This window comes from Oryzias latipes, chromosome 17, assembly GCF_053564925.1.
Source record: "Oryzias latipes strain Hd-rR chromosome 17, Olatipes_Hd-rR_3.1".
Lineage (NCBI taxonomy): Eukaryota > Metazoa > Chordata > Actinopteri > Beloniformes > Adrianichthyidae > Oryzias > Oryzias latipes.
Window position 1 is genome coordinate 25,713,647 of NC_136253.1, and position 27,358 is coordinate 25,741,004.

General features: G+C 37.4%; 4 protein-coding genes across 4 annotated transcripts in view; 3 read left to right on the forward strand and 1 right to left on the reverse strand.

Moving 5' to 3' along the window:
- Positions 1-11,410, reverse strand: part of LOC101166581 (calsyntenin-2) — a 141,477-nt gene extending 130,067 nt beyond the window's left edge. Inside the window, exon 1 of the mRNA XM_011486645.4 lies at positions 11,164-11,410. Coding sequence (XP_011484947.2) covers positions 11,164-11,368 — 205 coding nt within the window. The 5' untranslated portion in view covers positions 11,369-11,410. The remainder of the gene's footprint in view (positions 1-11,163) is intronic.
- A 1,353-nt stretch (positions 11,411-12,763) lies between these two features.
- On the forward strand, positions 12,764-20,848 carry nmnat3 (nicotinamide nucleotide adenylyltransferase 3). Its single transcript, XM_011486648.4, has 5 exons — positions 12,764-12,862; positions 13,490-13,635; positions 15,424-15,607; positions 17,689-17,762; positions 20,275-20,848. The coding sequence occupies exons 2-5, from the start codon at positions 13,521-13,523 to the stop codon at positions 20,688-20,690; spliced, it is 789 nt and encodes a 262-aa protein (XP_011484950.1). The 5' UTR covers positions 12,764-12,862; positions 13,490-13,520; the 3' UTR covers positions 20,691-20,848.
- A 1,268-nt stretch (positions 20,849-22,116) lies between these two features.
- rbp1.1 (retinol binding protein 1, cellular, tandem duplicate 1) lies at positions 22,117-24,507 on the forward strand. The gene is made up of 5 exons (XM_078935639.1): positions 22,117-22,225; positions 22,299-22,404; positions 22,519-22,697; positions 23,048-23,149; positions 24,182-24,507. Exons 2-5 carry the CDS (start codon positions 22,332-22,334, stop codon positions 24,233-24,235), a joined length of 408 nt encoding a protein of 135 aa, XP_078791765.1. The 5' UTR covers positions 22,117-22,225; positions 22,299-22,331; the 3' UTR covers positions 24,236-24,507.
- Positions 24,508-25,310: 803 nt separating this feature from the next.
- On the forward strand, positions 25,311-27,306 carry rbp2b (retinol binding protein 2b, cellular). Its single transcript, XM_011486650.4, has 4 exons — positions 25,311-25,519; positions 25,760-25,938; positions 26,515-26,616; positions 26,702-27,306. The coding sequence occupies exons 1-4, from the start codon at positions 25,447-25,449 to the stop codon at positions 26,753-26,755; spliced, it is 408 nt and encodes a 135-aa protein (XP_011484952.1). The 5' UTR covers positions 25,311-25,446; the 3' UTR covers positions 26,756-27,306.
- The last annotated feature ends 52 nt before the right edge of the window (positions 27,307-27,358 follow it).

The following is a 27,358-nucleotide window of genomic DNA, read 5'->3' on the forward strand; positions in this document are numbered from 1 at the left end:
CTCTGCAGAAACTGTCCAAGAAAACGACAGAGGTTTTTGATTTTTCCAATAAAACATGGCATAGTCATAATTAAAATACCACTGCAAACACTTTAAAAATAGATCAAAAGATGATTGGAGAAAGACTTTAACTTGTGAAAAAGGAAGGTTCTTAGAAAAGTTTTTAAAAAATGGATTTTGTGGCATTTTGACGACTTTTATTGCTAGTACAAAAAAGTGAAGTCCAAGTAAGCTCCAAAAAACCAAGCAATTCTGCAATATGTGGCTCTGCTGTGCTTTTTGGGTCAAATGATAAAAGCCTCTTTCAAGATTTGACACAGCAAAAGAGCAAATATCGGCTCAAATGTTTCGGGTTTTTGTTCTGTGCAAAAGTCGACAGAGCTCTTGCGAATGAGGGGATGTTTCATTTTGCCTCCATGACAAATGTCAATTTATTAACAATAATGAGCTCCAGAAAATGAAAGTAAGCACAATTATCAGTGTGTGCCAAAAGAAGGCTGAGTGAGCAGAAAAAATAATAGCCTTTTTTTGCTGACAGAAAACAGAAATGCAATAGTCAGAGCTATGGACCATGCATGAAAATAAACTGTAAATATCACTGAACCAGGGGGAGTAAAAATTAAAGACTGCAGACATGGTTAGTGGTTAATGCTTTGGTTTTATGAGGACACAGAGCTAAAAACCGGTTAAGAGAAGCAGGCAAATAAACAGATAAAAGAGGAGTCCGGTAATTGTAATATAGAAATGGCAAACAACTATAGCCAAAATAAGCGATGGTCAATAAAATTCCTATAATACATAAACACTTTTTTATAGTATATTCTAATTCTTTTTAAATTATCACTTACAAAACAGAAAAGATGAACATTTTAATTAAATAGAAAAATTTCGGTTTTATTAGTTATTGTTAATCATGATTCTCTATTGCTGCAAACTGACTGTTTTCCTTTTATTTAGGATAAACAGAGAAAAGCTAAATAAAATACCTGATTCATGTCATTTTTTTTAGTGTTTTCTGCTTTCTGCATTCTTGGGTTTGACTGTTTCTGGAGAGGCCAGCATAAATTCCAAATTGTTGCTCACATAACATTTCTTATATCTTATATTGTTTCTCTTGTAGCATGGATGAACTGTTTATAGTGCAATGTAATTTAAGATAAAAATGAACACACTTAAAAATTACAAAAAATGTTTGTAAGGCCACATCCTACTGTCACTGTTCGAATGAAACACAAACTGCCTTAGTACATTTTTTATGAGGAAATACTTCTGTTTCTGAGAAGATTGTAGTTTTTTAATAAAATGAAATATTAAGCAAATCATAAGCTACTCCTGTTAGAGCTTCCAGAGTGAAATGATTTATTAAGAATGATCTTTTTTTAATAATTAAAGTAAATCAGACTAGTTTTGAATGATAAAAAAACACTACCTATATGCGATGTAGGTAGCTTTTTTTTTTTTTAAAGACCGCTGCATCCTCATTTTGTCTGCCTTTGTGCCCGTCACACATCTGTTGGGAGTTCTGTTTTTTTCTCTTATATTAGATCTATTTTATGGGTTTAAATTGTTCAAATTAGTGTTTACATTTAGAACAGTATGAAAATAAAGCACACTTTTTCTCTCACACCATACAATTTATTTTTTACAAATATGCATGTTTGCATTATATGTGATAAGCAGATCCAAAACATCCTGATTAAAAATGCAGTTTTATGACAAGTCAAGCTTTATTGTGAGTTTTTTTCATGTTGTCCTCTATGAAGTGGCATGAACAAAAAAACAAAATGAAACCTTCACAGCTGCATTTCTGCTTAAAAAAAACGAAATCCACTGCTTTTTGGCATCAATATAGTTTGGGTTCATAAAACTTCTCTGTAGACCTTCACTGACAAAAAGAAACACAAAACAAAGGTTTAGATTCTTAGAAAAGCAGATATGGTTGAACTTAGACAACCGGAATATGGGGGGCTGCTGCCTGCTGCTCCAGCCCCCCATATCGACCTCTTTGTGTCTTGCTTTGCAGTACCTGGTACGTCTGGGGTACTGAACGTGTCAATCAAAACAGTGTTTTGGGAGTACAACAGGGCAAAGGTTATACTTGCACATAGCGATCTCAGATTTTGAGCACCACATCATGTGTCATTTCCAAATGCTGTATGATTATGGCAAAATATTCAACTCAAAAACAGGACATTATGACAACATTCCTAAGATTTCTATGTTGGGATTTTCACAGAAAGAATTATGTTTGATGATGTAGGGGATAGGATTAAAGTGGATGACTCACTGTGGTGACCCCCTAAAGGAAGCAGCTGATAAACAAAGAATATTAAAGACAGACTTGGATGAAAATTGTGTTTTTATGAGTTTTTAACATGATCTGGTGGCCTTTTTCTTATGATGGAGGATAACAAAATGATGCTCAAAATTGCATTTCTGAATATTTCTTAATTCAATTTGTTGCGAATCAGGAACAGACGAAAAAATCCTGTTTTAAAAAAAAGAGCTTATTTGTGACGTTGAAAATGGGCGGGCCACAAGCTCCCTGCACCAATCCGTTCTGCAAAGGGGGGGGGGTTACTCCGTATCAACCGTCCTGCCCACAACTCAAAGGTGAATTTCTAATGAATATACTGCTGGAAAACTACAGTTTATTTTTTCATTTTGGCTAAAAACGGCCTAATCATAATTTTTTAAAAACAACAACAATGTGAACAATTTTATAATAACTCAAAACATTATCGGAGTGGTTCTTCTACGTTTCAGAAATGCAGGAGATAATGTTTGATTTAGTTGTGACTAATGGTATGAGCCAAATCTCACCAGCTCTTTCTACCATTTTTATTCCTGAAAGGAACACAAAGACCTTTCTGTTCTTAGTTCTTAGTTTGAAAATGGTTCATTGCAGTCACACACAGAGTTGTCCTGCAGGCAAATTTAAAAGCCTTTGGCATGGCTTTCAGTAACAGCTGTGATGTTTCACTGATGCAGCTACTGGATTCTCACATGGAACCAACATGGCAAATATTCCACGGTCACAGTGTCTTTGAATTGAAAATACCATATTTGTGCTTTCAACCAGACAGAGTGGATAACACAAAAAAAAATTACATAAGGCCATTTCAAAGCATATTGTAACGCTCTGGACCAACTACACACAAGACCCACGCAAAACAACTTGAAAGGAAGATGAAGGAGATGACTCAATCCTGTCCAAAGTAACATGAAAAGAGCTTTGTGAGTGTTTGTGTGTGACTAAGTAGAGCATGTGTGTGCGTTTATGTTGTATTTTAGTTTGAACTGAGCCCAGAGAACATTGTTAGCCTTTTTAATAAATGTAAAAACACACTGCAGGCTACTACGTTGTTTTTGAATTGTAATTAAAACATGCTGCAGCAGTGCATGTCTTTATAACTTTAGGCTTTATCATAAATTGTAAAAAAAAAAAAAAAAACACACACTATTGTTTAGCAATGGGTTGGAGCACAAACATGACTGGTATAGTAACACAAGCGCAAGAAACGCCTCAATTCAGACTTCCACATATTTACTCTGTTAAACTGAGTAAAAATAGTACGTTTGATCATCTTTTTTGCATTACAAAAAAATCTAGCAGTTTCTCTTTGATCAACACAAGCATTTAAAGATCAAGACCACTTAGCCCACAAATGTATATGACTTTACTCTGCAGAAGTAACAAACAGTATAGTATTGTAATCCCTTAGCAAGAACACTTGAAGTTTATTAATTAAGTATACTTGAACATAAGTATAGCAGTCATTTTATAGACCATGTACATGTGGTGCTGGAAATATTTTAAGTGAATAATTCTTCTGTCTTAATTTAGAACATTTTAAATTTACAGTATACAAATAGTATGTAAAAAGTAAGCTTCAAGTATACTGCCTCGCTATTAGTATAGACTAGGTATATTTGTAGTCGACTTAAATAGAATACGGTACTTTTAGCTAAGGGATTTCGCAAAAACAAATGTGTTGAACCCAGATTCTTTATGCAAACAAATTACACCTGGAAAAACCAGCAACTTTCATTTCAAAATAAGAGCTTTAACAGAGTTGTGACAGGTCTACCATTGAGCCGCAGTACTAACAACACTTCTACAAATTCACTGATCGGTTCACCTCTCAAGTACAAACACAAAGCAGTCCTTAAATGTTTCTCAATGACCAATTTTGGATTAAAGAATTCTGTTTTTCTAAATTGAATAATTTGGCCCTAAACTGATTTTTGTTTTTCCAATTACATACAAAAATCTTTAAAAACTTGGGGAAAATAAAGAAGTACTTATTCAACTAAAAATAATAATATTAATACAACAAAGTCAGGTGCATTCTTTTCGCAGTTGTCTCTGACAGCCAAAAAAGAGGAATGGTTTTCCAGGATTTGCTGGTGACATGTTTCGGAAGCTCACTGCTTGACCTTCTCCATCACTCAACACTTTCCTTTGTACTGCTCCGTTTTGGATCCAGTGTGGGATCCAGCTTCTAGCTTTTGAAACTCCTATTTTTTTGTTTTTGTTTGTTTGTTTCAAGCCATTTTATCCCTCATTGTTTTTTATTCCTGTGAGCTAAACTACATTTTTTAAATTACTATTTCTTTATACAAATAATTGGGAATCAGGAGCAGAAGCAAAAAGCCCTTTAAATAAAGCTTGTATGTGTGACCTGCAAGTTACTATGGTAAGCCACAATCTCCCTGCTCTGCTCTATTTCAATGCATCTATTTGCAGACAATTGATCCATGTATTCTTTTTCCTCGTCTGAGATGACATCTGGCTCAAAAATGTATGGCTGGAAAGCTCCGATATTGCTCGCCATTTTTGTAATGTTTTGTTTAGTACCTTGAAGCAAAAACATGTGTCTGATGTGGTAAATTCATGTTTACTCTGAGAAATGTTTGCGACAAATAAATCATGTATTTTAGTCCTCCTTTGGTTGAATTTGTTTTTCTTCAAAGCTCCTCTTCTACTGATCGCATCCAAGGTTTCACAAGCGCATCCAAAGCGTGAAGAAGATGCCCCACCCTCCACTTCAGTAATTCACCTCCATGTAGCATTTGGCTGAGGAAGCAGCGGGACATGTGACTATTTTTACCAGGATCCAGACAGAACCGGGGCGGTTGTGTTGTTACACACTCCTATCATGCTAATGACCTGTTCTGTGTCACCAGACTTTAAGACAGTCTGATAAATAAAAAGAATTCATTCATAAGACATTCATAAAAAACTGCTCATTTCTAAATATAACAACAGACATGAATCCACTTTGTATGAAACTTTATTAGCAGAGTCTGATATTATCATCTTTTCAGGCTGTTTTTTGTCATGATTTGATATTAAAATGAATCACCATAGAGGCAGAATTAGGAAAAATGTCCTTTTTCTGTCAATCTGCCCCCCTCTAGATAGTTTTCTCAGCATAAGAGATACAGTTAGATGACATTAAAGACGTCTTCATATCAGTTAGGAATCACTTTTATGCAATTTTATTCTTGTAAAAATTTCAAAAAACAAATTTTCCTCTCCCCATGGGGTTACAGGGGGTCTTTTTTTAGGAACAGTGTTGAGCAGCTGTGCAAAAGAAAACTTATGTGTGATAGAAAATGAAACACTTCATCGACAGTGTGAAAACACCAAAAGTAAAAAGCAAAGACTTTAATTAGAAATCAATAAAGACAATAAATTTGTTTTTATCTTGTGTTTTAAAAATGCTTACGGTAAATTCTATTTAAAATAGTGTAATGCGCTAATTTGGACGTTAAAAATATGTTTTTCCGGTAGGTTTTTTATTTACAGGCCAACTTGGCCGGTGAGTCAAGCATTAAATGCATATAGGGCCTTAATTTTAACATTTTCAAGGGGGAGAACCCCCCTCCCCAGTCAGTGGTAGCCTCCCACTTTCTCCTCAGTAGCCTCTGCTCTGAAAACTTTTGCAGCCTCTCATGTATCACCATTTTGGACCCTTAATAAGAGGACATTTCCAGAATACGTTTCTGTTGCATTTGCTTGTATTATTTCCGGTCTTCTTCTTAGCAGTTAATAATGCTCTTGCCATAATTTTATAAGACTGTTTGAGCTTTTAGTTATAACACCACTTTAACTAAACAATTTCGTCATGGAGAACCAGTGTATGAAAGTTCAGCTAATAATAGGAAAAAGATGTGAAGGTTGTCTCTCTGAAGTCCGCTCTGCATGCAATGTTTATCCAGCACATATTGAGGCATGTTGACCAGAAAGCCCCACCGGTGCCCTTGGAGCAGCTGCCGTAATTCTGGCATACGCTCTGGCCCGAAAAACCAGCGCCTCTCCTCCTCACATGCAGGCAAACACAGAGCGAGCACACATCTCACCACACACAGTCAGTCAATGGCAAGTCTTCCATTACTCTCCTCTGCTGTATGCCTCATCAGACGTTTCATAATTAGCTGTGCTGAGTAGTTAACATCCAAATTAGACCTTTCATTTGCATCTCTGCCAAAATTAGCATCGGATTCTAGGAGCACAAAGATCTTGCACTGGTTCTCGTCCTGGAGAACTTCTGCACAAAATACAGATCATGCTATACAGACCCAGTCCAAGGAAAATTGTGTTTTTGGTGTTTTAACCGGTTCTTGTTTCATTTTTATCATGATGGAGGTCATATATGGAGATAATTAACATCAAAACTGCATTTCTGAGTATTTATTTTTTTCAAAACATAAATCAGGAGGAGATGAAAAAATGCCATTGAAAAAAAATGGAAAATTCTCTGCTCCAATATGGTGCAGCCACTCGTAGACAAACAGATCCATGCACATCTTTGTGTTCCTCGTGCCAGACCTGGCATCTGGCTGACAACTCTATGGCTGAACAGCTCAAGTATTGCTTGCCATTTTTGTTGTTGTAAATAGGATCGCTGGGAAGGTCAAAAGATGATCGGAGTGGAACTTTCAAGTAAGATTCTGCAACATCACAATCACTCAGTTAAGAATCGTGTAACCCAAACGATTATATAGATCTGGATTGGAAGACGGACAAAAAGTTAGAATCAGAAAGCACACATCCTAACTTGTGAAGAAGGATCTAATGCAATAACAATCTGTGTGAGCCATATAGGAGAGAAGAGTATTAATGCATTGTGGAGGGGATTTATAATGGAGGCACCACTGATGGAGTGAGAGTGCAACACTTTCCAAATGAGAGAAGGCAAAGTAAGACAGAGGGGAGATAGTCTCCCCATTTATACATCTCACTTAAGCCCATAAACCTTTGGAATGAAGTCTGCGAGTGGAGGGTGGGGGTGTGGGGCAACAGCAGTTCTGAAAACCCAAACGAGAGCTGTTCAAGCATGGAAGAGAAGCGAGGAGGTGAATGATGAAACATCTCTCACTCTGTGGCATTTGCCCTCTGAATGGCATTAGCTCAACAGAGCAGAACAGTCAAGAGTGATGCAGAGTCAAGGCAGAAAAAGAGAAGCAAGTGATAATAAAAAAAAAGACACAGACAACTGAGAAAGCAGAGGGGAGATAACAGAAAGGGCATGAATGACAGTAAAGAGTAAGGAGCAACAAAACAGCCAGAGCACTTCCTGTCAGACACCGTTTCACCAGTCACTGCACAGAAGAAGAAAAACCAGAGTTATGGCCCTGCGTTCCACATCACTCGTACAATTTATATCCTGGCATGGATAATGTAGCTGGACGGCTCTGTTGAAAAGAACCCCATAAATCTGATCTTGTTTTCAGTCTTTATCCGTTTCTTTTATTTTTCCCCAGCACCTCTTAGATCCTCTCTGTGACTGTTCTTCAGCATTTATCTGCTCTGGTCCGTTTCCCAGCTTCTTATGTAAAAGGTATTGAGCAGGAAGCCTTTGTGTCATACAGAATAGAAAGTGGGTTCTTGCAATGCCAATGCATCCAACACATCCGCAAAGTTATTTTTAGAAAGCCTCTTGTTTAACATTAGAAACATATATTATTATGTAATTTTGTCATTCAAAGTGCTTCTTAATTCAATTTATTTATGCTGCAGATGCAGCTGTTATACTACGTTACCACTGAGCGAGACGTCTGTTCTTAAACGCGCATTTTTAAACGCACACTTAGCATATGGTCTTCACACTGGACTGTTGCTAACCAATTCTAGCGCATGTCCGCCACCTACATTTGGAAAGTGCATGGTGCGAAATGTTAAAATGGTGCAATCTTGCTCCAGGCTTTTTCTTTTACAGCTCTGTTCTGATATATGAAAGACTTAGTGTCATAATTCCAGCCAGGCACAAACAGCAGTTAGTATGTTCTCCTCCATGATCAATTTTCATACGGTGGGCACTTCCGTGAATTAAAAATGATGCCATCCATACCTTACTACCAAATCCAAGTCCTTGATTAGCCAAAGCTCGACCTGGTTTAACATTATATCCGAGTTCTATAGCCACTTGTTTTGGACAAAGAGCCCAAAAAGGTCTTGGCACGTGAACACACACGAGTTTTGAATGTGGTAGCCCAAAATACGTATTTATATAAACTTTTCGTTCTGAACGTGATGGCTTGAATGCGCGTTGCTGAGGGCATCATGAACGTTGCTTTAGAAGCAGGGATTGAAGACAATTTCTGTTCTGAAAATGGACAGGATGCTAGTATGTGTAGCAGAAATAACACCTGCTACACAGGTCTTTTTTTGAACAAATTGAAATTTGTTCAATCTGCTGCAGAGCAGCATCCAGCTGAAATGACACTAATGGACAATATTCATTTTCCATTGTTGCTAGATTCTGCTACAAAACTTCCTCCAGTTGGTTATGTAAGGGATGATGGCCGAGGAAGTGTGCATTATCAGAAATTGACGCACGGCGTGGAAGCTACGCGCTGAGCCGGCACCGACCTCGACTGCAGCGGCAAAGGAAAGCGAGATATAAGCTGGTAATCATGGTGGGTTAAATAAAGCATCAGTTCAGAGAGAAAGTTCACTTCTTACCGCTTGTTTTTTTCCAGATGAAGAAGCAAAAGTTTAATCCACACCCAGCAGCCAATCAGAATCGAGTATTCACCGGACCATGGTATAATGCATGTTTTAGGTCTTTCACAAGAGATGAGATAATGTTAAATACACATTGACGTTTTTAATAAAATCACATGTTGGATCAGTCATTATATATATATATATATATATATATATATATATATATATATATATATATATATATATATAAAACTGTTTATAAAAGAATTATTTAATTTAAAATTATTCACTGTTTATCATAAAAGTGGACATAGGATATAGTTTCTGCATAACAGTAGTCAGTCTAAATGCTTCTTTGAGTTCTGTGCTCATTTCCTATCAACCTCTTTGTTTACACGCTCTCCTGCTGGCTTATAGTCCTTCACAACCCCGAGCTAATATTAGCGGTGCAACAAAAATGGCGAGCAATATTGGAGCTGTCCAGCTGTACAGTTTTGAGCCAGATGCCAGCTCAGACAAAGGAAACAAAGATGTTCATGGATCTAGTGGATGCATCAGAATGGAGCAGAGCAGGGAGCTCGCGGCTTGCCATAGTAATTTGCATGTCACACTTAGAAGCTTTTTTCAAAAGCATTTGTGCATCTGCCCCTGATTCACAACAGCATAATGAAAACACCAAAACATCTTTTCATTGGAGTGATTCTTTAATTTAGCACCACCTTGAGTGGAAAAAAAAACATTGAAGAATATTATTTGGTATTAACAAAGCATGAAGGGGTTAATCCGTCATCTGTTTGTCTTTGTTTTCAAGCACAAGAGGTCATTTTTTTACCTCACTAGCCATGCTTACCTTTCTGTAGTCCTAAAATACATTTTTCACAAATAAAGACATGGAAAGATTTAAAATTCTAAAGAAAAAAAACAATGGCACAAGTCTACACTGTTGCAAAACCAAGTTCTGTTTACTCAGTTCGAAAAAAAAAAAACGGAAAAAAAGAAACTCCAAAGTCTCAACAGCAAATAGCCCTTTCATTAAGCTTTCTCTCTTGCTCTTGGCGACATGTTGGATTTCTATAAACAGTAAAAATAATGATAATGTTTGCCGGAGTGCAGACAGCCAGCCAGCCTGGCGCTCTCACTCCAGAGACCCAATTAATAGCACTGTAAACCCCAGTTCTTCTTCATTGGCAACACCAGTCCCTGTTTGTGTGTTTACGTGTGCGAGTGAGGGAGTAAGACAGACAGAAATAAGACGAAAAGGGGCATCACAGAGTGAGGGTGTGATTAAAAATCAGCACTCTGCCCATGGCCGCCCTCCCAGAGACCTGCTCAATACATGCACAAATCGATAGATAACCAACCAATCGCGAACGCTCAACAGAAGTATCTCAGCCTTACACATGTATTGTTAATGAAAGATTTCAAAGATCAGAAGGGAGACATTTTGACTGTTTGCTATCTAAGACCATGTTAGAGCTGGGAGGAAGTTATTCATTCATTAAGCCCATAACAGAAAAAAATCACAACAGTTCGGTTACATTTTCCAATTTAACTGAAAGTTTCTCCTTTCAAAAGACCTGATATTTGTTACGATCAAATGTCTGAGATCCCAAATGTAACAAAACATTCAAGAAGTTAATGTTTATTTTTCTAGGTCTTTAGTTTTTCCACTGATAAAGAGCAAAAATTATTACATCCTTCAACTTCCTGGAAATGCTTTTTTTTTTAAGTTGTTTCTAAGACATCCACACTCTAAATTCCCAAATGAATCTCTACTGATTATTATTGATAGCTGATCTAATACCAAACATAACAAGAATGATCTTCTTTTTGCTACAGCTCTCATAAGCAGTGTGACTTACTACATGTTTGTACTTAAAATTATCAGATAATAAATAAACTCAATGAACAGGCATAAAAAATCAAACCATCACTCTAATTAAATACTTTTTGGTTTTTATTCCTTGATCATAACTAACCTCATTATTAGAATAATGTCAAAGAAAAAAGCATATTATCAATGCTCTAAATCTTTAAGAACTGAAAGAAAAATCTCCGAATAATAACATCAAAGAAAGAATCAGCCAAGTTCTTGCACAAATCTAGTTGCTCTTCGATCCAACTTCTGCAACTGCAACGTTTAAAATAAAAATGCAAATGATATACTTAAAAAAATAGTTTTGGCCTTATCTTCTTTTTCCTACCTTTTCCTGCCAGAGCGCAGGAGTGGCCCCAGAACAGCCAGAAAAGCACAAACGGGAACCCGCGTGTCTTCATGTTGTTGCGATGTCTCTCCGTCTCCTGCTCGCCTCCAAATCCTGGCTCTCCCACGGAGCACGAACGCTTCTCAGCTGGCCACGCACGCCAGGGACCGTGGGCAGGTCGAGAGACAGTCACTGAGACAGTCATCGAAAAGAGAGAGACTGACACCCGCTGACGTTTACCCAGCGTCAACTAGACTTCCTTTCCGGAATTGTTTTTTCAAAATAAAACTCTTATTAGAGAGGATGTTTCCCCAGTTTCGATAAAGACAAAACGACAGGCCTCGTCTGCATAGGGGGGAAATAAAAACAATCTATACGATATTGCATTTATTATATCTGCTTGAAATATGTTTTGTTCGACGATTGATACATCTGTGGAGTTTTAATTTGACAAGCAAAGTCCTTCTCATTGGTGAAAGTCTGAATCTGTTGGGCTGACTTGACGATGCAGAGAAAAATTACCTGGGGTGGACAAATGACCTGTTTGAGCCAAAGACTGAGTAAAATACCAACCAAATAATACTGATAAAAAAAAGAATGCAAAATGGTTTTCTCCTTACTTAGAAGCAAACTCATTTTAATGAATGTAATACTAAAAACAGCTGTGGCAGTGATCTGTACCCTAATTAACGTGATTAATAGTGCTACTGTACTTTACACAAGCACATTTTAATGATTGTATTCAATATTAAATAAATGCTATTGAAATACCTAATTATCTTACTCTTCTGGTGTTAACAGTGTGTAAATAAAAAAGACTACTACTACTATTCAAAGAGAAAAATCACATAATTTTGAAGACTAATTAACATAAAGCACACAAGCTGACAATAAAGGTAGTCATATTTATTTACAGTTGTTTACTGAACCTCAGGGCAGAGACACAGGAAGCTATGACGTTGAAAGCTGATTTTCTTTTTTTAAATGTTTCAGAACTTTGAATTTTCTTTTGTTTTTGTACTTTCTAAGACATTAGTTGAGCAGCAGGCACTTACATGTGCTACGTCATTCCCAAAAAATATATATCTGTTTCACAAGACCCACAAATCTTGTCAATGTGAACAATTAATATTTATGGTTTTTTTCTGCTAGTATTGTTTATACTGCCACTATAATAATATCATGATCCACAACGCAAAATTTTTTGCTCTAATTACACATGCATATTTTTTTAATGGGAAAAGTTACATTTAGACCATGGAATATTATATAATATATATTTACTTACTAAACTATATTTACTTACTTATTAACCTTTAAAATGATTAATGTACCTCTTTGGAAATGTAGAGGTAATTTAAAAAAAATTCTGTCTCGTTTTTGTTTGCAGTTTCTTGATTAAATAAACACACTGATGAATATATTTTTTTAATCATTATTTCTGCCCCAGTTTGAAAGTCACTGCATTATTTGTGGTCCTTTATTCTGGTCTCTATAACCCATTTACATTGTTTAGTGTTCTAAAAATTCACTCAAATGACTCAATTTAGAACCATGGAGAGCTCCCTTTGCACAAATTTTGAATTTCTATCCACCAGGGGTCGCACTTTAGCAACACGTTCCCAGCGGAACCATCGACGGAAAGCTTGAACTCGGGGAGGCATATGCATGTGACGCACTAACCAAATGCACCAAGAAGGTAATCAAATCACAAAATCATATTACATTTTGATTGAAGTGGATTGAAGAGTCAGAGTAATGGTAGCTTAAAGTGTTGATTCCACTGATTTAGTCAGATTAATTTGTCATTTTGTAATATAGTTTTGTGAGCTAATCGCTAAAGCACCCCGTTAGTCAGACGCAGCTGGTTTAGGTTAACACTACAGGTTTAACATATATGATTTTTTTAAAATTGGGTATTGCTATTATCTTTTTAAGATTTTTTTTACAGGAATTTCCTGGCTGTTCGTTTGATTATTTCTACCTCCCGTAAAACGTACTGTACTAGTACTACAACATTAGCTTCCCCTGTATACCAAAAGCCTTTAGTATTAATGTTTGAATTTTGTTTCCTGACACGCAGATGCATATCTATGTTTATGTGTTTCTCTGTCAGCCTTGTCACGTGATCATAATAAAATTCAGACTGTAGCTGCTGCATTCAGACTGTTCCAGATGACAGTTTATTCTTTTCAAATGAGACAGCTGCTATTTAACATAAAAATATCTGATTGGTTTGATTTTCTGCATCTTCTCTGAATATTTCTGATGTATGCGGCTCTCTGAACTATAACATTATTGAGACAAGTTTTGTCTTTCCTTTCAGGTTTATTAACCAAGGAGTGGGAGGGTTAGTCATGATGGTCACCCGCCGTGTTCCTCTGGTTTTGTTAGCCTGCGGCTCTTTTAATCCAATCACTAACCAGCATATGAGGCTGTTTGAGCTGGCCAGAGACCATCTGCACGCCACAGGTCAGACTCAGAGGTCACAAAGATCTGATGAGGGGCTTGTGTGTTTTAATCAGTCTTTCCAATCAATCTCCTGTCAGATCTATTATATTATTTTATTTATAAAATTCTATAAAACGCTTAATTTTTAAAAATACATTGTATCAAAAGTGCATAATAGTGCAAACACTTTTTTAGTATTAAAAAATACTGAATGTTTTTCCTTTATTCACTTACTCAGTGTTTGAATCAGGCTCTTCTGTTCTTGTCAAATGAACAAGAAAGCAATAATGATTTTTTTAAGGCAAATTAGAGAAGATAAAGCACAAAAAAAAAATATTATTTAGGACTTATATGGTTGGTACTTATCAAAGTTGAAGTGATAGAATTGTTTATGCAGTATGAAGTTGTAAAAGTAATCAAATTAATTCACAATATGGTTTGTTGCACAGAAAATTAAATATTTAAACAACATTAATTGTTTGTATATTAGCACCGATGGGATTACAAGACCCAAAGACTAAAAGAAAAGACAGAAAACAACAACAAAAACATCAAATATATGAAAACCTCTAATGCAGAAACCATGAGTTCTGGAAAAAATGAGCCAAAAAAAGTTTTGAACTCAAAGTCACAAGTCTATCTTCCTTATAATAAATACATCAATTTTTACCTATTTACATGATGTTTTCATAATACATCATCCTACAATTGCTTACTTTATTCTTATAGCCTAATATAACAACAATAGTCATCTCATTGGGATTCATATCAGTAATTGTATAAGAACATGAAATAATAATGAACAGAAAGTCACACAATTCAATTGGTAATTGCTAAACTAAACAGATTAGGCTAAACTGGGCATCCCTGCCGTTAGACCCTCCTTCTCGGGGTCCGGTTGACCCAAACCTTTGGCATTTAGATTGTTTTTGCCTCTTTGTAAAAAACAGTCTCAATGTGTGTATGTTTACTTCCTTTCCTTTCAGAAGATTGATTTAATAATTATGGTTCGTGTTCTGTTGTGAGAACAATCGGAACATCTAAACAACAAGTGTCTTATTTGTTTGCCTCATTCTGACACAGACTTGCTCCAGACATGATCCTCTTCAGAAAATTGTTTATCCCCCGAGGATGTATGAAGACGAAAGTTAACCACATAAGAAAAGCAGCTTTTTTGCCGAAACATTCAAAATTGTGATCTAAAAATCAGTCTATAAAAAGGGGCTTCGTTTTGCTTTAATTTCTGACTATGGAGCAACAAAAAAAAGCCATTCTGCCTGAAAACCCTGATTTATTTGGTGCGGAAAGACTGAGCATTCCTCCAGAAGCAGTCTCTTTGAGTCTCATACTTTAGACTAAACTTTTTCTGTGTGGAGGGCTGCACACACCACAGAAAAGGATTCTAGGCTTTGTGCCTTGTTGTGTATTTTCAGGAGGCACCGTCTCAGGAACATCTACATCCTTAAGCTACTCTGGCTTTTTCCCCATGATCCTAACAGCAGCATCCTAACATAAGAAACATGATGCTACTGAGCCAGTTCCCCCATTCTGAGATGCTTTGTTCTTCCACGCAACACAGTAACTCTTCTATGAGCTAAATTATTGTTTTCGATTGACCAATTCAATAAATCTCATCACGATCAGCGGTGTTAAATCTCAGTTGGAAAAAAAAACGTGTTCTTTTGGATTGATTTAAATGGGTGATATCACACAACATCAGTGATGCTATATTCACAGATTAATATTTCATTTTTTTTCCCCCCGCCTGTCATGACCCAGAAAAACTGCATTAATCTTCTCTTCCCTCAGGCCAGTACCAAGTGATGGGTGGCATCGTGTCTCCGGTTAGTGACGGCTATGGAAAGCAAGGCCTGGCGCTGGCTAAGCATCGCAATGCGATGGCAAAACTGGCACTTGGGACCTCCAGCTGGGTCACCGTTGATGAGTGGGAGAGCCAGCAGCCGGACTGGACAGAGACTGTGGAAACCATGAGGTATTAAACACAGCTCTGGGGTTCTAAAATGGCCATTTCTGAAATATAAATGTGCCGGGGGGAAAGAGGAGATGCAAAATGATCTAAAGATATTATCATAAATCTAAAGTTTAAAACCGTTTTCCACAAAAAAAAAAAACATCAAAACACACCTTTATTCGCCAATATGCTGAAAAAAGGTACAAAATAAAAAAGGAGGCTGAATTTATCTTAGATACTTTCAACTGAATTAATCTATGATAACCAATGTAAAAGTTGCGTCTTATAATAAAGCTAGAGAAATGTGAGATGCCTCATGCTTATAATCTAAATTTAAATCAGTTGCTGTAAAATAAACTATTTTTATTTTTAGGATTTACAGTCATATCTGTTATTTTTGTAGATAAATGCTAAACCTACTACTGTAATAAAACTTTTGTCACAGAGATGTTTGGCCAATGCCCTGAAAATACAAAATATTAATTAAAATCCTTTTTTTTTTTTTTAAACAAATTGTTATTTTTACTGTTGTCCATTTACTGAAATATCCTCAAAGAAAATGTCAAAGGGATAAGAAGTCATAATAGGCATCATTTATCTTCCTATACTGCACTAAATTAGTTAATTTTCTTTATTATTCAATGATCTGGACTTTGGCTCTTGCACTTCCCTCCATCTAAAAAAGCATTATGAAAAACTTTTGTTACAGGTTTTGTTTAAATTAGGAAAAGAGCTTTAAAAGGCTGTCCCTTTTTTTCCCCTCTTTCTTTATCTCCTTTAATCACCTTTAATTTTTCTCATGAGTCATCGACCAATCTGTTTCAAGAAACAGGGGACACAAGAAAATGAAACTTAATGTCCCAAACTATAATTGAAATAACTGCCGATTATGTTTTTTGTGACGGCAGTGACATTAATTATGCACCCGATTGAGGGGAAAAAAACACAAGGAGTCTTTTATTTGTTAGCCTTAGCTAAAGTAGGGGACACGAACTGCCTGGTTTTTGTTCCTGAAAAGTTTGTCATCCGGAGTTACATCTGTTAGGTCTGGCACTGTCGTGATCTGCAGCAGGATTTGTTTTCCCCTCTCCTCATGGGCATCCGCTCCACCTTTGAGCCATGGGTGACTGGTTTCTACAGCTTGTCCTCCTGTTTGACCCTTTTCTGTCCAATGTTGCTATTAAGTCTACTCCCTTAGTGTGCTCCCAGTCTCCAGTGTTTACCTCTCCTCTTGGATTTCTGTTTATGAACATCTGCTTTCCTCGACTTTGGATTTAGAACCATTCGTTTTGGATTCTTCATCCCATTAAGTCCTCCTCTCAGCAGGACATTTTCTTCTGCAGGACCTTTTCTTTCCTGTATTACATAGCATTGTCACAGGAAGCGACAGTATTTTCTATTCTTAGCAGGACCTTTATTGCTTATTTTCCGGGTTTCAGGCTCCCATGTGCAGCAGGAGGTGCAGAGACCTTTGAATCTACCGGGATCTCCTAATCTTCCTGCCAGTGCACACGTTTGGGTTGCCCAATAAGGATCGAGCTGCAGCTTTTTTCTTGCTCAGTTGGCTGAGCAGAAATAGAGAAACCTGCTTAAACCTGGAAATGCATCCATTGGAAAGCGTTTCTCCTTCTGTAAACACGAAGTTATTTCTGGAGCTCCTGGTTTCCAGCATTTGCATCACTCTCCTCCTCTTGGCCTCCCGTTTGCTCTCTCCTGTCGCTGCTTCCTGCAAATCTCTTTATGCACGGTCGCCACACTCTCCTTGCAGCTTGGCATCTGCCAGCCTGGTCCTTTCAGCACGGGTCCAGATCGAAGACACGGGTGAACTTTTGAACCCAGGTCACCGAGAGGCCACATCGTGTTCCTCCCCAACACACACACACATCAAAAAGTTCTTCTGGGCTGGATAGGCTTATCAGCTTTTCTATTCTGTTTGATAGATTTCGCTAAAACGGCTGCCAAAGAGCAAACATAAGTAGATTAATCAAAGTCCAGTTTTCTGTTTTTCAACTCGGTCAATGAATTCTAATTCAGATTTGTAAAAATGAGGCCCACCTGATCCGGCAGAGTCTTTGCTCATGATTTTGCTTTTCTTTGGTCAGATATCATTCTGAACGCATTCTGAAGGAACTGGGAACGCACAGGGACCCCAATGGAAACACACCCCCTCTCTCCTGTAAGACTCAAGAATTGTGAATGTGTGTTTGTGTGTGTGTGTGTGTGTGTGTGTGTGTTGGGGGCGGGGGGTTGTTAATGGGGACTGGATCCATTTTATCACAAATGGATTTAAATTGCGCGTCATTTTTTAAATGACTTTTATATGTCAATTTTATTTTATATGGTCATTTTTTCTTTTGATGTCTGAGCCCCACGATGATTGTAGTGAATCCCTTATTTATTATTTATCATGATTGATAAACCTCCAGACAGATAATGATATTGATCATATTAATATATTGTCTTGATTTTTTTGTTGTTTAGTATTTTTGTTGTCAAAGTTGAATCAGTGGAAAGGAGTGGGCTTAAATAAGCTTCAGCTTTTCCCTATCTCCCTTTTAACTCCCGTGCTCTCCTAGGCACTTTAACGTTGGGAGTTGGGTCATCTAGACCCACTAGACAGTGCGCTGAACCTTTTTTCTTCAATGATTTGTGATCTTCACTGGTGTCCATGGATTACATGAAATCTTTCCACCTTTCTCCACCTTTGTCATGGTAGGAATAACACGTCAATGTAAGGGTGGGGTCATCTAAGATAGCACAAGGGTTAAACATGTTTAGCGTTCTGTCAAGTAGAGACTCTTTTGACAGTCTATAGTTATCAGAGATTCTATAAATATATCTATTGTGGTTTTTATATGTTTAAAATAAATCAACAAAACTTAAAAACTAACTTAAATTACAATTTAAAATGATTCAATCAAAAATTGTAGTATTTTATTCACATTTCCTTTCAAAATCAGTTTTGTTTAGTTACAAAAAACAGGTTTAACCAGTTTTTTTACCGTCAACTTTCATGAATGTAATCAAAAATCAACAGAAAAGCAGAATTTTGCATTATAAAATATGAGAAACTGGTTTCAATGGCAAACTCTGCTTCTATGTGAAGATTGGTTATTGGCTTTTTGAACCCAGCCCTGCTAGTCGGCACTTTAACTTGACTGAAGGTTAGTCGTGGATGTCGCAGCGGGGAATTTAAGGCTGCATCTCCCTGCCTGAAAACAGAATTAACTTTGATTCTAAGATTTACTATTCTGTTTGAATTTTCTCTTCTATTAAATATTGATTTGTTTGTCAAATTCCATTTTAAGACTAACTTTTGTTTAGTTGTGAAAAACAGTTTGCAGATAACAAAGTTAGAATTGTAATAAAACATTTCTGAATGCTTTCCCTAAAATGTTAGCCTTTTTTTCTAATACATGGAATAGCTTTAAAAGAAAACGAATTAGTGGTTTTGATTAAATAATATTTGCATTTTTCCAAATGAAGATCAATTGATTTGGATTAATAGATTTTTAAACCCAGCCCAATGTGAGTAATGGTAATTTTATGCTGGATCTTAAACGTGACATGTATGGATGGATGGATTTGTGTAGCGTAGTGTGTGTAATTTATTCTGAGCTAGTGTGGATTAGAAGTCTAATTGTGCCCTTTATCCCTGACTAGCAGTCATCAGAGAGCATTAAGAAGAGCCTTTACTTCTTTAAGTCTGCGTGAGTATGTCCTCAAAGGACCTTCTGACAGACTGCACTTCTACCCCTTTAAAAAGCTGAAATCAGTGTTTTGGTGAAGTGATTTCAATTTTGGGGAAAACAAAGCCAGACTCCTGGAGCGTGTATTTATTAAAAATATAATACTAAACCAAAATATTCCATTGATGGACAGACCTTTGACTTTAGAAGTGCCTTCAGGTCTGGTGTCAAACTTTTGCCGTACTTCTCTGCCTTTTTCTCTCTGTAAACACTCGTAGCTCAACTCCAGGCAAAGGTTGCGTCACTTCAGGTCTCGAAGCCACCAAACGGTTCCTGGGCGCCACTGTGACCGCAGTCCAGCGCTCCCTCAGGGGTCAACAGATTTCACTCACTCGTGTTTGTCTTCAGGGATCCCCTGAAGACACGTGGTTGTTGATTGTGTGTTGTTGTACTAAGTGTGAACCTCTGAAGCACTTTGAAGCAGATCCACGTTGCCACCACAGAGTCTCATTCTGAGAACTGAAGCTGTGCTTCTGTCTGGACTCACCGCTTGCTGCCAAATGGTTCAGTCTGTCTAATGTGATCAAAGAGTCATTCAAGTCCATCTTGGGAAATGTCCAATAAGCGGCTGTTGCTGATTTGAGCCACCAGGACTAATTGATGGGTGATTCTGCTTTAGCAGTTGTCCTCCTGAGTTTTCACACTGTCATGGAGGAGGTGGAGCCTGGTTTCTCCCGCAGATCTAAGTTAAGATGTAGAAGTAGGGACAGTAGTGGGACTCCCAATTAAAAGAAATTATGATTTATTACAGTTGTGCATTGTTTAATAATACAAAAAAATAATTGATTCCAGGTTATAAAGTAGTGATGAAAACTCTTCCCTGAAGGTGATTTATTAAGGAATTTGGTCCGATTTTAAGCAAGTGTTTTCACAAATTTGACAAAAACTAAAACTTTAAGAAACATAGGACCAATTCTGCATGTCTGTGTGTGCCCTCAGGTGTTTCCCCACAGCTAAAGCTCCTGTGCGGAGCCGATTTCCTGAACAGCTTTAAGGTTCCAGGCCTCTGGCTGGACAAGCACGTGGAGGAGCTGGTCGGGCGCTTCGGCCTCGTCTGCGTCAGCAGAGGAAGCTTGCAGTCCGAGCGCGCTGTACACGAGTCCGACCTGCTGCACCGCCACAGACATAACATTTTCCTTGTGACGGAGTGGGTGAGGAATGAGACAAGTGCCACAGAGGTCCGACGTGCACTGAGGCGGGGTCTGAGTGTGAAATACCTCGTCCCGGACTCTGTGATAGACTATATTCACCAGCACAATCTGTACACAGAGGACAGCGAGAGGAGAAACGAGGGCACGCTACTGAGACCCCTTGTCAAGCAGGCGCGGCAGCCTGGGAAGAGTCTGGATGACTGACAGGTGGCGTCTTCAATGAGTTCTTTTTCTGACGGATTGGGATCATGGAAGAAGTTTGCACAATAAAAATGGCGGCACTTAACTTTTAGTAGAAAGTGCTTTCTCAATCCAAGGTAATACATTATGATCAAATGCAATAAAATATACGTTTAAAGTGGTTTTGCCTGATTTTTTTTTAATCATTAAAAAAAATCATAAAAAAGTTGGCCTCTTGTCTGTAGGTAATTTTTTAAAAAACTAACAAACATTTTAATTCATTCATTCATCTTCTTTACCGTTTATTCCCTTTCGGGGTCACGGGGTTGCCGGAGCCTATCCCGGCCACTTAGGCGTAGGCAAGGGATGCCCTGGACTGGTCGCCAGTGTGTCGCAGGGTAGAATATCCTCAATCACACATCCATTCACTCTCACACTCACGGACAATTTAGAGTTGCCAATCAACCTATGAAGCATGTTTTTGGACGGTGGGAGGAAGCTGGAGATCCCGGAGAAAACCCACGCATGCACGGGGAGAACATGCAAACTCCACACAGAAACGTCCCCCATTGATGTTGTGTTTTTCATGTCCCCCAGCCGGGACTTGAACCGGGGGCCTTCTTGCTGTGAGGCAAGAGCGCTAACCACTGCGTCACCGTGCACTGAAGTCACATAGTTTCGTCTAAAAAAAAAGAATGGGAAGAAGACAATTTGTATAATCCCACCCCTATTGAAAACTGCATTTGATATTTTTACATAGCTGTCATAATCCAGTTCTGATCAGATCAAGTGGAGATTATTTATCAAGTAACAAAAGGGAGAGCTTATTGATCATCCTCAGAAATTCTTTTTTTCATAAATTAAGTAAACAATAACATGAATCATACGTCATCTAAAAGATACGTTAATACTAATTATCATTACAAAACGTTTTCACGTTAATTCAAGAAATCCTCGCTACACATTGCAGATCAATGATTGACATTATTTCAGTAAAGATTACTACACATATATTAACAAAAGTCTAGTTGTTATCATAATAGCATTGATTATTTATTATTTATTTGAGTTTAAATATATGCGTATCAAGAAAGCAGATGAGGAGCAGACGAGGCATAAAGACAACTGGAAATATTTGATGGACATTGTTTTTCTCTCAGCTCCAGCCCCCCGAGGATTCTGTGAGGCCAGTATCATTTTCACAGAAGGATTTAAAGTAGGCTAATCTTCAAAGATGATTGGCTTCAAGAGGTGTTTTCTCACAGAGCCTGGTGGCTCTTTGTGCTGAAGTGACACCGATGCTGAGATGTGTCCTCTCGAAGACCAGGATGAAGCTGGAGGTGATGGTGTTAACGTCGATGCTCCACATTCTGGAAAAAAAAACTGAAGCTGACTGACTGTCCAAAGTGTGTCACTTTGAAAATGCAGGCAAGGATTTTGGGAACAATTAAAAAATAATCCCAAAACCACGTTCCTGAGGCTTGAAAGAGGCTTGTTGGCAGTGGGAAGGAAGAGGGTGGTGCAAGAGATCATTTCAATTAAAACATTAGATTCGTCAGGTAATTGGATTACAAAGAGATTGGTTCAAATTGGGACTTTGCCTTAGTTATTTTGCATTCCTGCCACCAGCAGCCCTTCGCAGCGGACGCAGACAAACCCTGAAGCATGTCTGTGGATCTCAACGGATACTGGAAGATGGTTTCCAATGACAACTTTGATGACTACATGAAGGCTCTCGGTGAGAAATCTTTAAAAACACATCACATCTAACATATTTCAAACTACCAAAACCTGAAATGTCAAATTATTAAAGAGAATGTTTGAAACCTATCTTTTTTTTTTCTGTGGCCAGGTGTGAATGCAGCCATCAGGACTATTGCCAGTTTACTAAAGACTGACAAGGACATAGTTCAGGATGGGGATCACTTTCAAATCAAGACCCTCAGCACCTTCAAAAACTACCACATGGACTTCCACGTGGGACAAGAGTTTGAAGAGGATCTCAGCGGCGTGGATAACAGGAAGTGCATGGTGAGGATAGGTGATGCTGCAGAGGAACCCATTGACTACTCTTTATTTTTTGGTCAAGCGTCAGGCAAAAGTACTGAGAGGAGCAGGGTCAAAGTCACGACTAAAACAGAATACGGAGCTGAATACTGAATAGGATCACAGATTATCTGGATTTGAAGCCCCTTTTGTGATTTTAGATAGGCTGATTACAGATAAGCTTTAAGAACTTAATGAAAATGTCTAAATCTGAAAGTCACACGTGGGAGAGTCATTATTTTGAAGTTTGAATGAGGAGAGATTAAAGGAAATAAAATGCAATGTCTGTTTTCAGAATGATGCATTCGTGTCTGTGTTTCTGTGGCTTCATGCAGACCACCATCAACTGGGAAGGAGACAAACTGGTTTGTGTTCAGAAGGGAGAGATTGAAGGAAGAGGATGGACCCACTGGGTGGTGGGAGATGAGCTTCATCTGGTGAGAATACACCAGCCCCTGTTATGAATATTAATCCAAACAATTTAAAAACTTTCCCTCCAAAACCTCCCAGCACTGTATGTGGAATGCATATGTATATTTTAGATGTGACTGCAGCCAGTTCACTAACTCTAACTTAACTCTGTGTAATTGGACTCATTTAAAATCAGAGGAATTATGACACCCTAAGGAAAGAACCACATCTACATGATTTCATGTAAAGTTACACATATCCATCTTTATTTTTACTTAGACCAAACTTTTACTAGTCGAACATTGCTTAATAACCTTTTTTTTTGGTCATTTTCCATGTAAAAGCTGCTGAAACAAACAGGAATACTTTGCATCTGAAAGAAATTTGAATGCCACGTAATTGTTATAGTATATATTTTAAAGATTAAGGAACATAATCTCCTCAATTATTTGATTTCATCTGCAAATGTTTCAGTCAACATCCTTAAGGAATATCAGTGAGAACCTTATGGCTCCAATTGGTTTTGAACTGTGAGGAACACTGACCTCTAGTGGCAAATAAAGTCATTGTCAAATAAAATGGTTTTAGTGTGAAAGTTGTTTACAACCTTTTTTATCTAGAAAAAATCAAGATAAACCTTTCTTTGAGAAAAAAATCTAAAATCAAAGTGTTACTCATGGTTCCTATCACATACATGCACATACATGCAGTAAAGTAATAAGGCTTAATAAATTATTAACCTGAATCAATCAATAATGGTCTTTTTTTTAGGAGTAGATTGGCTTATTTATTAAAGGAGGTGTAAATTGTATTAAGAATACAGCTAATGCAAACATTTTGTGGAAGAGTAGAATGAACAGCACACGTCAAAATACTGTGATTTCTCTGATTATCAGATTCCATGTTCTATTGGTAATTTCTGCTTTGTTTCAGCTGAAATGAAATGTTTATGGTGATTTTTCTTTTCATCAGTAAATCAGTTTCAGATGCAGTTATCATCCATTTGATTACGTAGTTCACAAAGTGTCTGAATGTCAATTGCTTGTTGTTCCCTGCAGGAGCTGAGAGCTGGAGGAGCTGTTTGCAAGCAGGTTTACAAGAAGACAACATGACATCGCTCTCTTGAGGGAAGATTGTGCTTCTAGCAGATACCGACTTCTTCGCTTTGCTCTCTATTTATTTGAGACTCAAGGGGAAGCCACACTTAAACAAATGGGAAACATTTGACGGGTTTTTTTTGTTTTGCATGGAGGCATTGAGCTGGAAAAGCATGTTTCCTCCTAATCTCATCTGCTGGATATTAAGATGGAATATTAAAGTGGAAAATGTTCATGTTTTTGATTGTGAATGAATTAAAAAGAAAAGCAACTTAACAAACCTGAAAGATTTTGTTGTTGTTTTTTTCATTACTGATACTCATTTTAGTATAATTCATCCACTGACCTGAAATCCCCCAGATCTGTGCCACTGACAGCACACTGACTGACTCCATAAATGTCGTTGCTCACAGCAGCCTCGTTGTCTTTGTGTTTCTGGTTACATCCACTAATACGTCTTCATATTGTTGATCTGACACTGTAATCAATCCTTCACTATTGGAAAGACTACAAATTGTGAAAGAACAACCTGGGGTGTTGTCTTAAACACTTTTTGGCTCATTTTTTCTTGTCTGAAATAATTGATTTGCCTCATTACTGTCAAACGTTCTGCTGCTGTGGTTATTTCTCTCCCAAGCTGTTATTCACACTAATTTTTCCAAATGAATTCCATTGACTAACACTTTTTTAAATTAGTATGTCTAATGGGCAGTCTTTTTTGCTTGTTGGCCACTTAGAGGCAAATTTAACTTGAAAGATTCTGTCTGGCGTAGTTTTAAAACTTTATTATCATCTAATTGTGTTCAAAGTTCAAACATTTTAGTTTGTTTGATGTTTCTAAATGGAAGATAATACAAGTGTTGACAAAATGCTGTTGGCACAAGTTACAAAATCCTGTTGTACATTGGACACCATCACTAAAGTGCATGTGTGTGTTTGCTCAAAGATGATTTTTTTTTCTTTTTTTTTGAAGGGTTCCTGTCTGTGCTGGCAGCTGTGGATACACCCCCTGTAACCTCCCCTTGGCACATGGACCCTGAAAGAGAATTAGTGAGTCTATCGCTTTCCCCTTTAAAGCAGCAGCCCAGCCGGCCCTCTCCAAGCAGACACTTTCACTCATCAAAAGGTCTCTGCCCTCGGCCTCGAGGCCGTATAAAGGCAGAGAGACACCGTGCCCCTTTCCCTTTCTAACTTTGTCTGAAGTCTACAGGCCACAGAGTATTATCATGCCTCCAGACATCAGTGGGAAATGGATTCTGGAAACCAATGACAGACTGGAGGATTACATGAAAGCGCTAAGTAAGGGGGAGGGGGACTTCTTTTTTTACTTATAAAGCTTAACTACATTTTAAAACAGAAACATTTCCAAAATGAGATGAAACAGTTTCTGACTACATTTTAGTGCAAATGCAAACTTAAAAATCAATGAAGCTGTCACATCTCTCATGGCATTTCACTTAATAGATTCTTGAATTTTAACTACATTTTCTCAACTGAATTATGACTTTGTGCTGTCAAATGGAATTTCTCTGTTCTCAGATATTGACTTTGCCACAAGGAAAATTGCCCTTGCCTTGTCACAGACCAAACTGATAACCCAAGACGGAGACAAGTTTACCATCAAAACATGCAGCACCTTTAGGAATTATGAGATTTCCTTCACTGTGGGGGTGGAATTTGACGAGCATACTGTAGGATTAGACAACAGACATGTCAAGGTTGGTAGACCTCTCATATAAGGAGTCTGAAGATTTATTTTAAGGTGTGTCCAGATAAAAGGACTGACATGTGCTTTGTGCGTCCAACGTTATTTCTGAAATTAAAATTATAGCATAAAAGCCTTCCATTTGATCAAAATATTATTTGATTTGCTGCTTTTTTTCAAAGATTTTATTTTTATTAAGCTCTGTCCAGCAGGTTATTGATCAATACTATTGCAACATCATTTGTTAGTGCACTAAAATAGTTTTGAACTTACTGAGTTTGGATTGTTTATAAGAGGAAATACAAATGGAAGGCTTTTATAACGTAGACAAAAATGTGAAGCACACATGTTTCTACATTGTACTCAGATATAAGAAGACTTAGTCAAGCACACCAATTTTTTTTAATGAATTAGAAAAAAAATGTTGTCTACCTTTTATATTGTCTTGCACTTTTTTAGCTCTGTAACCTGCAAGTGACCAGAAAAAAAAAAGAAAAAAACTATTTATTGCTAATTCAGACTTGATATGATCAGCCGAAATGAAGGATTAAATTGTTTTAAAAATTATTTCTTTTTTTTGTCTTTGAAGAGTTTGATAAAGTGGGAGGGGGATGAGCTGGTGTGCACTCAGACAGGACAGAAAGCCAATCGTGGCTGGAAACACTGGTTACAAAGCGAAAAACTCTACCTGGTAGGTCGAAAGCACCACAGCTTTGCCAGTCATTACTGTCCTTTTTTTTCATTTCTTCTTAAACGAATTGACTGTTTTTCTACAGGAGCTGACGTGTGAAGATGTGGTGTGTCTTCAGGTGTTCAAGAGAAAAGAATAGTATTTGTTTGACTTCATTCTGAAAACATTTATGCCATATCCTCCTAGTTGTGAAAGAGTAAAATGGATATTGGAAATACTACAATGTATTTAAATTGTGTTTTGGTGGTTTAAGCTTCAGTTTGTTTTAGCATTTTTAATGCATCTGACAAATACACTTTTAATGACACAAAACAAATAATTTATTTGTGGTTTTTCATGTTGCCCTTCATAATGCATTCCTTCATTTTGTACAAAATAAAAGCTTTGGTGAGTAAGAGAGCTGGTTTTAAAAGCTTAACCATGATGATTTATTTAGCTTCTGCTGGAATCTTGTTAAAGTTTAATGTCGTCTTTACAATGAAACTCCAGAACTTGACTCTCACCTGGATCCATCCCCCTCCCCTTCAGAAGGGCATCACTTCATCTCTCCTCCATCCCTGAAGAAGCAGTTTTAGTCAAATATCTTATCATGTCATATGATATCTTATCATATATCATGTCTTATCATTATTACTTGTTGGACTGAAATCTCACCATGCTTGAATAAAACAAAACCATTCCCACTTCTTAGCAGTTTCAGTTTAAATTATCTTGATTTTTTATACAAAGGAGATTCCCTTCA